Source organism: Lacerta agilis, chromosome 3 (genome assembly GCF_009819535.1).
Source record: "Lacerta agilis isolate rLacAgi1 chromosome 3, rLacAgi1.pri, whole genome shotgun sequence".
Lineage (NCBI taxonomy): Eukaryota > Metazoa > Chordata > Lepidosauria > Squamata > Lacertidae > Lacerta > Lacerta agilis.
The window spans coordinates 72,525,421-72,538,431 of record NC_046314.1 but is presented as its reverse complement, the minus strand read 5'-3'; the positions used below and the strand labels follow the sequence as shown (position 1 = coordinate 72,538,431).

The 13,011-nt window shown below is 47.8% G+C and overlaps 1 protein-coding gene across 1 annotated transcript; it reads left to right on the top strand.

Moving 5' to 3' along the window:
- The first annotated feature begins 1,410 nt into the window (after positions 1-1,410).
- On the top strand, positions 1,411-10,930 carry RHOU (ras homolog family member U). Its single transcript, XM_033144268.1, has 4 exons — positions 1,411-1,455; positions 1,497-1,955; positions 4,678-4,736; positions 9,571-10,930. Exons 2-4 carry the CDS (start codon positions 1,646-1,648, stop codon positions 10,024-10,026), a joined length of 825 nt encoding a protein of 274 aa, XP_033000159.1. The 5' UTR covers positions 1,411-1,455; positions 1,497-1,645; the 3' UTR covers positions 10,027-10,930.
- The last annotated feature ends 2,081 nt before the right edge of the window (positions 10,931-13,011 follow it).

Here is a 13,011-nt window from a genome sequence, read left to right as displayed (position 1 = left end):
GGTGGCATCATTCCTTTTCTACTCTTAGACTCTTCCAAATAGGGGCTTAGTTTGCAAATGGGTCTTTGAGATATCATAAACAAGTCTTTGGCATATTTCCCCTAGAAAAGGCATATCAGGATTAAATTGTGGGGCAGGGGGTTGGGCTGGTATTTCTTTATCAGTGATGTTGTGTGGATGCTGCAATGGGGGGAAAGCCAATTGCAAACATGGAGAGCCAAGTCCACAATAAACACCTGCCTGGAAGCATCCTCAGTAATAAACCAGAACTGGGGAGGCAAAACTAGACGGAGGAATAAAAACTAGAGCAGTTTTAAGAGTGCCTTTAGCTGCACCGAAGCACATAGCTTCACATAGTTGTCTCATTAATACTGATAAATTGGCTAAGAAACTTGCTTTCCCTCTGTGAAACAGGCTGAGCTTTGATAAGATTAGACAGTTTTACAGCTCAGCCTGGAGAAGTGGGGGTGGGGAAAAGGATAAGAAGGGAAGAGAACGGCTCTCAGGGAAGAAACCCGTTTTGCTTATGCACAATGAGTGAGTGTACGGGGTTGGAGAAAGGACACCTGGGCAGGCAGCAGCCTCTTTTTATTGCCCCTTTCTTTAGACTATCTCAGCTCCGTAGTAGACCTTGAGGTCCCCGCCCCCCAGTCGGTAACTGCGGTGGGCTTCCCAGCGTGTTAAATGTAGCATTTGAGTATCATTCTGCAAATACCACGCGCAGTGACTTCTGCCGCCTGAAATACCAGGGCATTCATTAGGGCAGATGCTTTGCCGGCCGAGAGCCCAATGCCACCCTAAACGCAGCCGTCTTCAAGGAGCCACCGAGCTCTTTGTCGCTCTTCAACGCGGCTGCCCTTTGGAAAGCGCTCGCTCTGGCAGGGCAGTGGGCCACGCGGGGAAGAAGAGCTCTAGAGAAACGGAAGATCGGGGAAGGAGGTCAGGAAACCGCCGAGGAAGAAGGGACTCAGCTCGCAGGTAAGAAAAAGAGGGGCGGGTCAGAGCGTTAGCCTTGGGCGAAAGCGTGGCAAGGAGGAGCTATGCGAAACATGCCCGGCCAATAGGCGTCGTCCGAATTGCCGTCAGCGTTCGAAAGGAACAGCGGCCTTCCAATGAGAAGCGCTCTCGAACGCAGCCAGGATTCCACGCCGTCCACAAGTTGCGGCTGCGGCTGCGGCTGGCCTCCCGCGTCCGCCTGGGCAGACTGGAGCGCCGCCTGCCGGCAGCCTCTCCTGCGCCTGGCTCCTCCCCTCCGGCTGCCCTCCGCCCTGCTCGGCTCGCTCACTCGCTTGCTCCCCGGGTCTCCTGGTGTATTATGTCATCTGCAAGCGGAGCGCCCGGCCAGGCTCCCCGAGTCGGCGCGCAGTGAGCGGAGAAGCGCGGCTGGCCGAGCCACAGGAGTCGGGAGGCGCGTCTCTCGGGCTGCCGGGCGGCACCGCTGTGCAGGGACCCGGAGCTGCCGGCGATCAGGAAGAAGCGATCGAGCTGCTGCTGCTGCTGCGCCGGCTGGGCGCTCCTGCCTAGGACGGCTCCCCTCGGCCGGCCGCGCCGCCGCGCCTTGCTTGCTTCCCCTTGTCCCCCGGTGGCTCAGCCCCGGCGGGTCCCGCTGTCCTCGGAGGGGGTCTCCCGCCCGGGAGCCAGGCGGATGCCGCCGCAGCAAGAAGGAGAGACGGGCTACATCAGCAAGCCGCTGCCGGGCGGCTGCGAAGTGCCCCCGGTGCCGCCGCGGAGGGTCCGCAGCAGCCGGGCAGCGGCGCTGGGGGCCGCGCTTGGGAGCCGCTGCCGGGCCGGGGCGGGCGGCGGCGGGACTGGCGGCGGCGGAGGCGAGCCTCGCCGCAGCATCAAGTGCGTGCTGGTGGGAGACGGCGCGGTGGGCAAGACCAGCCTGGTGGTGAGCTACACCACCAACGGCTACCCCACGGAGTACATCCCCACTGCCTTCGACAATTTCTCAGGTAAGGGGGCGGCGGAAGAGGGTTCCCCTCGGAGGCTGCCGAGGAAGCACTTCCCCTCGGGGCAGCAGGGTCGCGGCGAGGCGCCCCCTCTAGCCTGCGATCCGGCTGGGCAGGCGCGTTTCGCCCTCGTAGCGCCGCGTGGTCTCTCCGTCGTCTCTTTGAATCGCCGTCCATTTCCAGCCTCGAGACTCAAAAGGGGGCGGCTCCCCTCCTCGGGAAGTTGGGGAGGAAGAGCTGCGTTGCTCTTCGAGCTCCAGGTGGATGCAGGTAGAAAGGAGGGGCCGAAAGGATCCCCCCTCCCTCCTCCACGTCCGAATATATTGGGAAAGGATCAGTCGTACGGTCAGGGGACCAAACGGGTTCGATTAAGCCTCTTTCCTGGGGAGGATCGTCTGATAGAGAAAGCAGCTTCGAGAGATACGTGGAAAAGAAACTCTTCTTTCTTTTCTTTCGCATGCCCGTTCCAGATCATAACTGAGGAAGGGCCCTGCATAAACCGAATTATTCGTATTTAGTTGTATATAACGCGCGCCGTTTAAAATGCAGGCGTGCTGTGCTTCCTCTGGAATACGCCTTTTTTTGGCAAGGTTGAAAAAAGACTCTTACAAATCTTGACCTGGACTTCGAAACAACCAGGGTCAAGGGTGATTGTAACTCAGCGGTGCAACATTGACTTTTCATGCAGAGGGTCCCTGATTCAATCTCGGGCATTTCTAGGGCCCAGATAGGCCCCCATTTGAAATTCTGGAGACCAGCAGCTGGCTGGACCAATGGTCTGACTCTGTAGGAGCGATTTTTACTTGGAGTTAAGTTCCACTGTGTTAAATGGGGCTGGTGCATGCATGCGCCTTAATGTACTTCTTGTTTGCTTCTGTGTTTTGAAGCCTCCACCATTTATAATTTTCCGTGCCGTTTCCAGCCGTGAGGGTTAGGAACTTGGTAACAACTGAAAACAGAATCCTTTGAATTCTAACTAGTTCTTACTGGGGCAGCCTGTAGTGGGTGGGTGTATATATAAATATGCCTTTATATGGCGGATATTCATTTTTCGGGGCAAAGTACTTTTATTGCCAAGGGCTTGTGCAGGTTTGATTTACCCCGCGCTCAGAAGCTATGCTGAGTGTGCTGTGCCCACACAGATAATTCTGTTCTTTATTTTCCCAAAACGTCACACTTTCCTATCATCTTGCAAATCCTCTTGGCTGTCTCATAATCCTTATCCCTTTAGTTGGGTTCAGAAGGGGGGGGGGAAAGTAAGCCCTTGTCCAGTCCCCTCCCCCACCTTCTATTAGTTTAGGGGCAGGGAACAGAGTGGAGAGATGGCTTTCCGCTGTTTGCCGTGTGAATTGTTGTAATTAAATAGCCCCTGTCAATCTTCCCAGTTTTTAATAAGTTTTCTGGGTGTTAAGTGGAAGCTGCTGGGTCATCAGTCCTGGCTTAACTCCTTCGGGGATAGATACGAATCTAGGAGCTGCTTCACATTTTTACAGAAAAGAGGTGTCCCCGTGCACTTCTGTGCTGACTTGTTTTCTCCAACATCTGAAGGGCATTTTCATGTCTGAGAACATGTGGTAAACACGCACCTACAGTTGGGGGTTTCAGTCATATGTGGTTTGTGTGTGTTCACTGACCAGATATTCAAATGCCCTTCAAACAGAAAACACACTGCTGACCTGCTGTGGAAATGCTGGGGTCTTCTTCGTTGTTTGACGCTGTATTGCGGCCTTTGTCCTTTGCCGTGAAATGTTCTCATTTTGAAGAACAGGCTCTTACAACCCCATGTCACCAAAGGTGCTCTCCCTGACCTTTGCACCAGCTTAGACCTGAGCAACCCAGCCCCTCTGCAGCAGGTATACTTGGGAGTAAGTTCCATAGAGTTCAATGGGAGTTAGGTGTGCTCAGCTGCTTCCACAGCAGTGCAGTTTGGAGACTTTATGTGAGCCCAGTCCAGCCAGCCACTCCTTCCTGGAGCACAGTTACTGCCTCACATTAAACTGTTAAGCGGTTTTGCTTTGCAGAAAGCAAATACCTGAAGGGCACAGTTTTTCTGCAGTATTGAAAATTGATGTGCAGCAAAAGAAAGTGACAAAAGCAATAAATCTGCAGCCCTTTGGGGGGAGGGGATTAAACCAAGCAAAGCCCACCCCCTCAATTAAAAAAAAATAGCATACAGTATTGTGTTTAAACAGGGAAGTGATGGTAACAATGGCCTGTGATTACACGTGGTTCTTTACCAAGCTAGTTCTTTTCTGAGGCTGGAATGATAAATCCTCTAGTCAGAACTGAAAGGGATGCAAAAAGAGCAGCGGCTTCGCAAGGGATGTGTCAATATTTACATTGTCTTTTCTGCTTTTAAGCAACGAGGGGTTGGGTTAGGGGCCTCCTTTGTGCCAGGACTTTGGGGGGGGGGAAGTGACAAGAAAATGAATCCTCAAGCAAGTTGAAGGGAACGGGGTGGGTGGTTGGGATGCAAAACTGCCTGAGTGTTTGGGGACAGCTCTCTTCTTCCTTTTGCATCATTCAGTGGTTTTGCTACTTGGCCCATTTGGAGTGTACCAAATTTTTTAAGCCCTGAAGGGCTTGGGTAGGCCTCAGAGTTGGGACTGAGGCGCATTTTGAGCTCCTTAAATCACAACCGGTTCAAATAAATACGAGGAAAGACATAATTCTTCATGAGTGGATGAAAGTTTCACTGACTCTTTCCCCCCCCCTTCCATTTCAGCTGTTGTATCCGTTGATGGCCGGCCAGTGAGGCTCCAGCTCTGTGACACAGCTGGCCAGGTCAGTAAAACTCCTTACTCGAGTGGAAGGGTGGCCTAACCTGGGGCAGAGTGAGGAAAGGGGAGGAAGAAAGAGCTAAGACCCTTTTTGGGTGGAGTGGTGTGTGCTCTGCATTGTCACTTCTTCCCAGGCTGCTTCCCTGGGTGACATGAGAAGGCTGGGAGCAGGCAGCAGGAGCCCAAATGCAGGTCCTCCCCACATTGGGAAGGGCTGCAGCATGGCCTTGTCCCAGGTGGCTCCTCAGTGACCTTGAGGGCACGGGAAGGAGCAGCCCTGCAAAGGCTCCCTTGTTGCCAGAGTAATGTGAGTACCAGGACTACACAGGAAGGAACGGCTGCTGTGGGAGGAGAAATACTTCCTGCTTTGATTTGCGGTAGGAGTATTCTTCTGTTGCGCAAAGGTGGGTGGCAATGTGAAACAAAAGCACGTGTTTACATGTGAATTTGCAAGCAGCCCACTTACCTGATTTGCGATGGATGGCTCAAAAAGACAAAAATACACTGCGCTACACACTATGACACATGGGAGTTTTGTCTTTACAAGCTCTCTTGAGTGCATTTTCACAGAGTGCTCGCTTCTAACATACAATGCATATGGAGACTTCCTGTTTCCTGCTGGCTGATACTGGGTAATCCAGCAGTTGGCAGCATACGAGCTGTGGGCACCTAGTTGCTGTCTTCTCCATCTTGTTATGGAGGGCCTTTTGGAGCCATGATTGCTCGTGACATCTTTGTCCTAGATCCATTGTTCCCGTGGCCTGCTGGCTGTAGATAAGAGATGGAAAAAGAGCCTTGATAATCTAGGGCTTTCTTTCTCACTCCTAATTCATCTCGGTCTCTGAATCTGCTCCTCAATTCTACTCCTTGTGGGAACGCATTCCAGTTTTAAGCAACACAGCGTCACCAATGTGACAATTACTATGAGGACATGCAAACAAGCTGTAATTGCGCAAATATTTGTAACCGCGGCCCACAGCTTCAGTGCGGTACAGCGTGCTTCAGTTCAAACTCTGCCTCCGAAGCCAAGTGACAGGAGTCTTTGGCTCTGGCCTTGCTTCCTAAGGGGCTTAAATCTGGGAAACAAATGAGCTCATGAACCCAGCATTCCTGACACTTGCCCTGTAAACCTCAGCCTTCTTTTGCAAGTACCCCTGAAAAGAAGTGTATTCAAGTGGAAGGGGGCTTGTAGTAATTTCTTTAGATGTATTTTGAAGAACTGCACCTCTGTGTTCCTTCAAAATTTTCCAAGTCAGAACCTCTGACCCCTTGCAAGTTAAGATGCATGTTTCAGTTTGGCAACTGAACATTGGCACTGGAGGTGCATCTCGGACTGTGTTTGCTCTTTGCTCTTCTTAATTTTAAACCCTTGGAAGCATGCTGTATTTTAATTAAAATGCTACCACAACTGAGGTATTGGTTTGGGAGGCCGGTGATGTTGTGCCTTTGTCTTTCTGTCAGCAAAAAGGAAAGGTTGGGTGCAGGCAAGGAGTTGGTTTACTTCCCCCAGCTGCAGCTCTTTAAGCCTCTGGGCCTAACAAAAAATTTGGTTAGCTGCATATCTGCCAGTAAGTGTAGTGCAGTCCCCCCCCACCCGTGTGTGTGTGTGTGTTGCAAACATTGTCCGCATGAGGCCTCAATCCAGATCAGGAGTCCTTGTTATGGGGCTCTGAATCAGGACAGGGAATGAAGGATTTTTAAAAATCTAACCCACACTAGGATCCTGATCTAGAACAGTCCCACTGGCAATTTTTGTAAAACATACACAAAACCCTACACTTAAAGACACAGCTACATAACTAAGCTGATTTTCATGAGTGGTATGTGGCAACTTTCCTCCCTACGATTAGATTTTCATGTAAGAGTTAGTCGAATCTTTAGTGGTGCAGAAGTGACACATACTGCTGTGATCTGAAACAGGATCTGGAAGGTCTCTCCTTTGTTAGGCTCTCCCTGCAACAGACTATAAACTGCGAAGGACCAGAACACTCTGATCATCACACAGGATCCACAAATCAGAAAATTATACCCCATGGGAAAATCACAGTTTTGCTGCATAGAAAGAGCTACAAAAGGGCACATAGCATGGAGGTTGAGTGGGGAGGGAGGCAGCACATTGGGAAATGTGAACGTAAGGGTGTTCTTTATTCATGGCACCAGAAGTGTGTAAAGTGTAGATCATGAAAATTGGATGGCAACAATAAATATGAGCCTAGAACAGCAGGCCTCTGAAGGGCTGTATTAAATCTTGAATCCTTCCAGAGGATCGCGTTATATGACAGTGTGGTGCTAAATCCCTCGCACCTTCCTGCATCAAGCTTTGCCTGTATTTAGTGTGAAATGTCTCATCAACTGTGTCTTGATCATCTGAATTCCTCAGTTATCCAGATCCATTGCTTTCCCCTCCTCAGTCAATAAACCATTCGGATACACCAAATCAAAATAAGAAACACATTGAAATAAGAAGCAAGCAAACAAACAAACAATATTAAGGATCTGTTCATGTTAACACTCACTCTGCATACAGTGCTATCTTACTGCTGGCTTTGGAACCTGCATTCATATGACCATTAGACACAAACCATATTGATCTTGTATGTTAATTAACAAACACTGCCACTTGATGTGTTGTTTTCCTCTAAACCAGTTTCCATACAACTAGAAAACTGGATGCAGAGTAAGTGCCAATGTGAACATGCCCTAGTGGCCATCGTGCATATCATGCATGTGCAGGAGAGAGCTTAATGAATAAGAGTTCCGGGGGGGGGGGGAGGCGGTTGCGGGGGCAAGGAAACAAAAAGACATAGCGCATGTTGGGTGGAGGCTTCCCTGCCCTCTCTCTGATGTGCACAAGACCATGCAAATGGGGCTTAAAATGCAGGAGAGTGGGGGAATTACCTCCCTGTATTTCAAGCTGCTAATGTGAACATAGACTGCATTGCATAGTGCTGAAAGAGGTCAAAGGGCGCTCTTCTAGACTATGCGAAGTGTTCTGGCACAGGCCAGTCTGATTCATTCATACCACAGCCGTCGCCCCAAGCTGAGAGCAGTTACCCACACAGAGCAAGGAAGCCTGGGATAACTCGGCCAATGCTCCAAGCCACATAGTGGACCTGTTTCCAAATTTAGGGTTAATAGATAACCTGATGCAGAGATTGACTAGGGGAGTCGTAAACAAAACAAAAAAACCACCCACACTGTGTTCCCAAATTCAGGGGGAGGGGGCACCAAGCCCTTCCTAACACCACAGAGCCCAAAGGACCAGGACAAATAGCCAGAAATACCTGTGCAGCTCTAATTTGAACTTTGAACTCTTACTTCCCCAGAATATTCCTGAGTGTTTTACACTTCTCCGAATTAAGTGTTACTCTAATATCAGTTTGAAGACTGTGGTTGCAAAATTGGTACAACACAGTTAGGTTGGAAATCAGATCACTGTGCTATTTTCTGTGGGACGTCTGCAGCATCTTAAAGTAAACAAGTCAAGATCTTTTAGTTTCGGCTTACAGGAGAAATTCCCCATTTCTTTCCTGTAGTATTAGTTCCTTGTAGCTGGTTTACTCTGAGCTAGTCCTAATCAACCATTGGTGAAAATCTATCAATGGGCTTAAGCAGAGGTACAAAAACCCAGTGTCTTGGTATGCACTGGAGCCCGAAAACTGCACACCGAACCTGGTGAGGTGCAGAGTTCAAGAAGTGCTGCTGTTATTCACTCCGGTCCCTAGAAAATCTCACTGTCTCATGTTTTGGGGCAAAGTCACTTCTAGTTTAAATTTACCTAACTCTTTGCTGGATTGTGGCCAAGTACATCAGATTGGATCTCTGCATTGCTTCATGCATCTGAGAACTGCCTTTTCCCGTTTACAACTGCTCACACTGGCAGTTCATAGCCATCTTGTGATTAGACAAGATCCGGAGATCAGGTTCTGCATGACTCCTTTTCCAGCTGCCAAATCTCCAGGTGACAGTTTTCTTTCCTTTTTGCTTAGGTTTGTATTAATTCCACTTAATTCCCTTTGTGTTGCACCAGTTCAGGTGGCTATCCCATTCATCCTGCATAAGTTCTCTTCAATCCTTCTGGTATTTACAGTGCGCCCTAAGTTAGTGCCATCTGTAAGTTTCATCTACGTGCTCCCACTTCCCTTCCAGGGTCACTAATGAAAATAGTTATATGAGACAAAACCCAATAGTAATCTCTGAGGAATTCCACCAGGAAAGGGGTAAAAGCTGTCTTTTCAGCAAAGCCTTTCCTTTGGTTCAATTCAGTTTCCCATTTGCCTGTCAGTTCTTGCCGGATGCGTCGCCTGCTTTTATTGCATCATACTCCTGTATGGCTATGTATTCAGCAGAATCATCTGGGACAGCCTTATAGGACCCTGCCACTTCCTGATGCAGGAGGTGGATCATAAAAAGGAATGATGTCCCATGTCAAAAACTCCTTTGCTTGTCAGGGAATATGGAGGCTAGCCTAGTCTTTGCCCTGATTTGCTGGGTTTATGAGGAATTTTTAAAATGGGGTAGCATTCAAACATGCAGTCCCTTGCAGTATCATATAGTGGGTGGAGTCCCAGGAGAGCTATATCCCAGCACTTCCCTGAAAACTCTGATCTGTAAGTTCAGCTGCAGCCCTATTTAGATGTTGCAAAGAAGGGGAAGAGGCAACAGAGAGGATGTAGGGTTTGTGCAGGAATTCCTTGGTATGTGGGGTGATTTCTTAAGCAGTTGGGGAATTGGAACAACTCTCTCCCTCACCTTGAACCATGGAGCTTTGAAGGGCTTTTTGTGGCTGAGCAAATGGTCTCTCAACATTCACGCTTCTTTTCCCCATTTTTGCCCAGGATGAATTTGACAAGCTCCGGCCACTGTGCTACACTAACACAGACATCTTCCTGCTGTGCTTCAGCGTGGTGAGCCCTTCCTCTTTCCAGAATGTGAACGAGAAGTGGGTTCCTGAAATCCGATGCCACTGCCCCAAAGCACCCATTATCCTCGTTGGGACCCAATCGGACCTCCGGGAGGACGTCAAGGTCCTCATTGAGCTGGACAAATGCAAAGAGAAGCCCGTGGCGGAGGAGGCCGCGAGGCTCTGTGCCGAGGAAATAAAAGCTGCCTCTTACATCGAGTGCTCCGCTTTGACTCAGAAAAACCTCAAAGAAGTCTTTGATGCAGCCATTGTTGCTGGCATTCAGTACTCGGATACTCAGCAGCAGCCAAAGAAATCGAAAAGCCGGACTCCAGACAAAATGAAAAACCTCTCCAAATCCTGGTGGAAAAAGTATTGCTGTTTTGTATAGTATATTTTGCAAAGGCTTTGAAAACAGCAGTTGGATACTGGGAGCGGGTCAAAGCTATATTAGCTCAAAATCTCTCTATTCCAGAGCACACGGACTGAATTCCACGGCTCTACGTGCTGCTAAATGTCATCCGTTGTCATTGGAGGAGGAGGTGGTGGTGGGAGGAGAACCTGAGGGAGCTGCTTGATATGTGCATTAGGTGGAAGGTTCCCACTCGGAGTCAGTGGATTTTCCTGTTGCCAAGGGACAACTTACCCCACACTTCTGTGAAACCAGAAGCTGTGCCGAGGAATTGACTCCATGCAGAAGTGGGAGGAGCCGCAACAGAGGCCTCTGATGCCAAGGAGACACAGAAACCAGGAAAAGACTATAGGAAGACAGAGTTTGACAGGTGGATGTTAGAAAATGTGTGCTACTCAATGACATTTGGCTTCCCACGCGCCCGTTTTCAGTCTTGCCGTCTTCAGAAACTATAACATGCATTCCAGAAACATCCATAGTTTGATAAATTTAGCAGAATCTGCACATAAATCCTATATATTTTTCTTAAGACGATATGCCTACTTCATGCACAGTGTAGGGATGTCTTAACACAATGAGCTGCTTACATAACTGCATCTTATTTGTAGACCCCTGACTTACAGATCTTTTACATGGTGTAAATGTGCATGCTTGCCAAATTATAAAAAATAATAATGATGATATTTTGAATAGCCTTGGGTTGCTTTTCTATTTCTAGAGACCCCATGACAGGTTTTTTTTATCAGTTTATAAAGGATGTAATGCTCCCCTTAAACGATGCACCAAATACCTGTGAAATGTATGTATCTGATGGTCTAAGTCAATGTGATGATGTTTTCTACAAGATAATCTCAACTAATTACATAATAGTCTTTTTCACATAGTCAGGTACCACACATTTATGTACTTTAGATAGGGCCATCTTTCTGCATGATGGAATTCAGTGCCTATCAATATAAGGTGAGGTGGGGTTAGATCAGTCATAAGCAGTAGGAAATCCATCCATTGATGCCAATGGAAAAGTCTTCCAGGTAAATGCATGGCCATAGGAATTGGTCCAGATTCAAAATATACCAAATCTGTCCCTGCCAATTTTCATGTAGTGATTTAAATGTTTGTTTGTTTTTTAAAAATGATCACAAATGCAGGCTAGCAGTGGTGGTAACTACCTGGGCTGCATGCTTTGTCCATGCTTTCTTATGGTCTTCCATATTGCTTTGAACAAAATGAACGTTAGCCGACATGCAACATATTTTGGTGACCCAAATCCCTTTCAAGACAATTCAAAGGTATATTTTAAATTTTAACAAAATGGTCTGCCCTTGCAACAGATTACAATGTGATAGATCTAAAATGTGGAATATTATTTGGTCCAATATCTACCTATAGAAATTTCTCTTCTAATTGAGTAATGCAATGTTCTGAATTCTGGAGATTGAGCTATTTAGGAACCTGATATTTGCAAAATGAGCGCAAAAGCCTTAAGTTACTGTATTCTTTTCTGTATTGTCAAGATTCCTCCCCCCACCAGCCACCGCCTTTAAAGTAGGCTTCTTATTCGTTCCATTATCATTTTAGGTTTAAACTGGCCTAATTCAGGCATAATGAGGAACAATGGTTTTCTGCTACATGAATGAACTTTGGATTTACATGTTCCCCTGTCCTCCCTTTTCATGTGCCAACATCTGCTTTAGTTTTTAAACTAACCACAGTTCTCTGTGAGTCCAGGCTTCGGGAACTCTGGTTAATTCAAAAGCTAAAGCAGATGTTGGCACATGAAAGGGGAGAGGGAACATGTGAATCCAAGGCTTCCATGCTTAGAATAAGCTATGATCAAACAGGTGGGAGCTAGGGGGCAGGTGGAAGCACATGAGTTCAAGGTTGTGTGGCCTGTTCCTATACCAATAAGCCACGCTTTCCCGTTACGTCTGAATGCAGTCTACACATTCAAACCCTGCAAACAGAATCCACATCAGATCTCACAGGGCTCCTGCAGAACCTCTATATTCACTGCATCTTGTACATGAGGAATAACAGTGCAGAAACCCCAGGCACCTACTTGCCCAATTGTTTAGCATCCAGGGCATTAAAGTATTTTTCTTCCAGCCTTAGGTGAAGTTGCTGCCTACAGTTTTTTTCAGTGCCTCTCATTTTTCCTAACCTGGTTCGGATAAGTTTCCTGTTTCAATATTGGCAGTAGCTTTAGACTGACTCAGCCCTCTCCTGCCCAGCTGGGAGAGCCATCTTTTGAGTGGGTGGTGATGGTGGGGGCAGACAGCTGAGATTGAGAGTTATCCAAAGCCCTGCTGGACTTGTTGCAGGAGGGCAGAAGTAATGGTAACTATTCCTCTCCTGTCGTTTCTGATGGGAGAGAATGCACTGACACGACTTCCAGGGCTTACATATATGTTTCCCTTAGTTTTAGGGGACTGAGAAGGGGACTTGTGAGATCTATCAAAGCTATGCTTTTCCCTGACCCACCCCCCAGCACACTTCCTTTAAGACTCTGATGATGTTGGACCTCAAATGTTGGTGAGGCAAGGGCCACAGAGATTTCTGCAGTGGGAGGTCCTATCTCAACACACACACCCCTACCCCTGGTCTGACTTTTATATTCAGAGCGAGGGCTGATACATCCCATAGCCCCAGGAAAACACTCCCATAGACTTTCATGGCCCATCAGAATGTAGAACACTATTTTTTTTTTTTACTTTTCAATGCATACAGTAAGTCTGTTGTTTTGTTACTGTACTTATTACTGTAAGTAATAGAAGCATAACTAGCAGTGCATACAGTTTCAGAGGGAAATAAAGAGGGGGGGGAGTCCTTTCACTTGCAGTGTGATTTAAATATTGAATCCTTTCAACTCCTCTTATTAGGCTTTTTGGTGTCCCCTCTTCATAAAAAAGTAACCAGGAAAAGAGACCAAAATGGAGTGAGAGTAATAAGGGAAAATCAAGGGTA

Excerpts from the sequence above, each read along its gene's own strand:
- RHOU (XM_033144268.1), top strand. The coding sequence starts at position 1,646 with ATGCCGCCGCAGCAAGAAGGAGAGACGGGCTACATCAGCAAGCCGCTG. Across the intron at positions 1,956-4,677 it reads TGCCTTCGACAATTTCTCAG|CTGTTGTATCCGTTGATGGC; the intron begins GTAAGGGGGCGG and ends CTTCCATTTCAG. Across the intron at positions 4,737-9,570 it reads TCTGTGACACAGCTGGCCAG|GATGAATTTGACAAGCTCCG; the intron begins GTCAGTAAAACT and ends ATTTTTGCCCAG.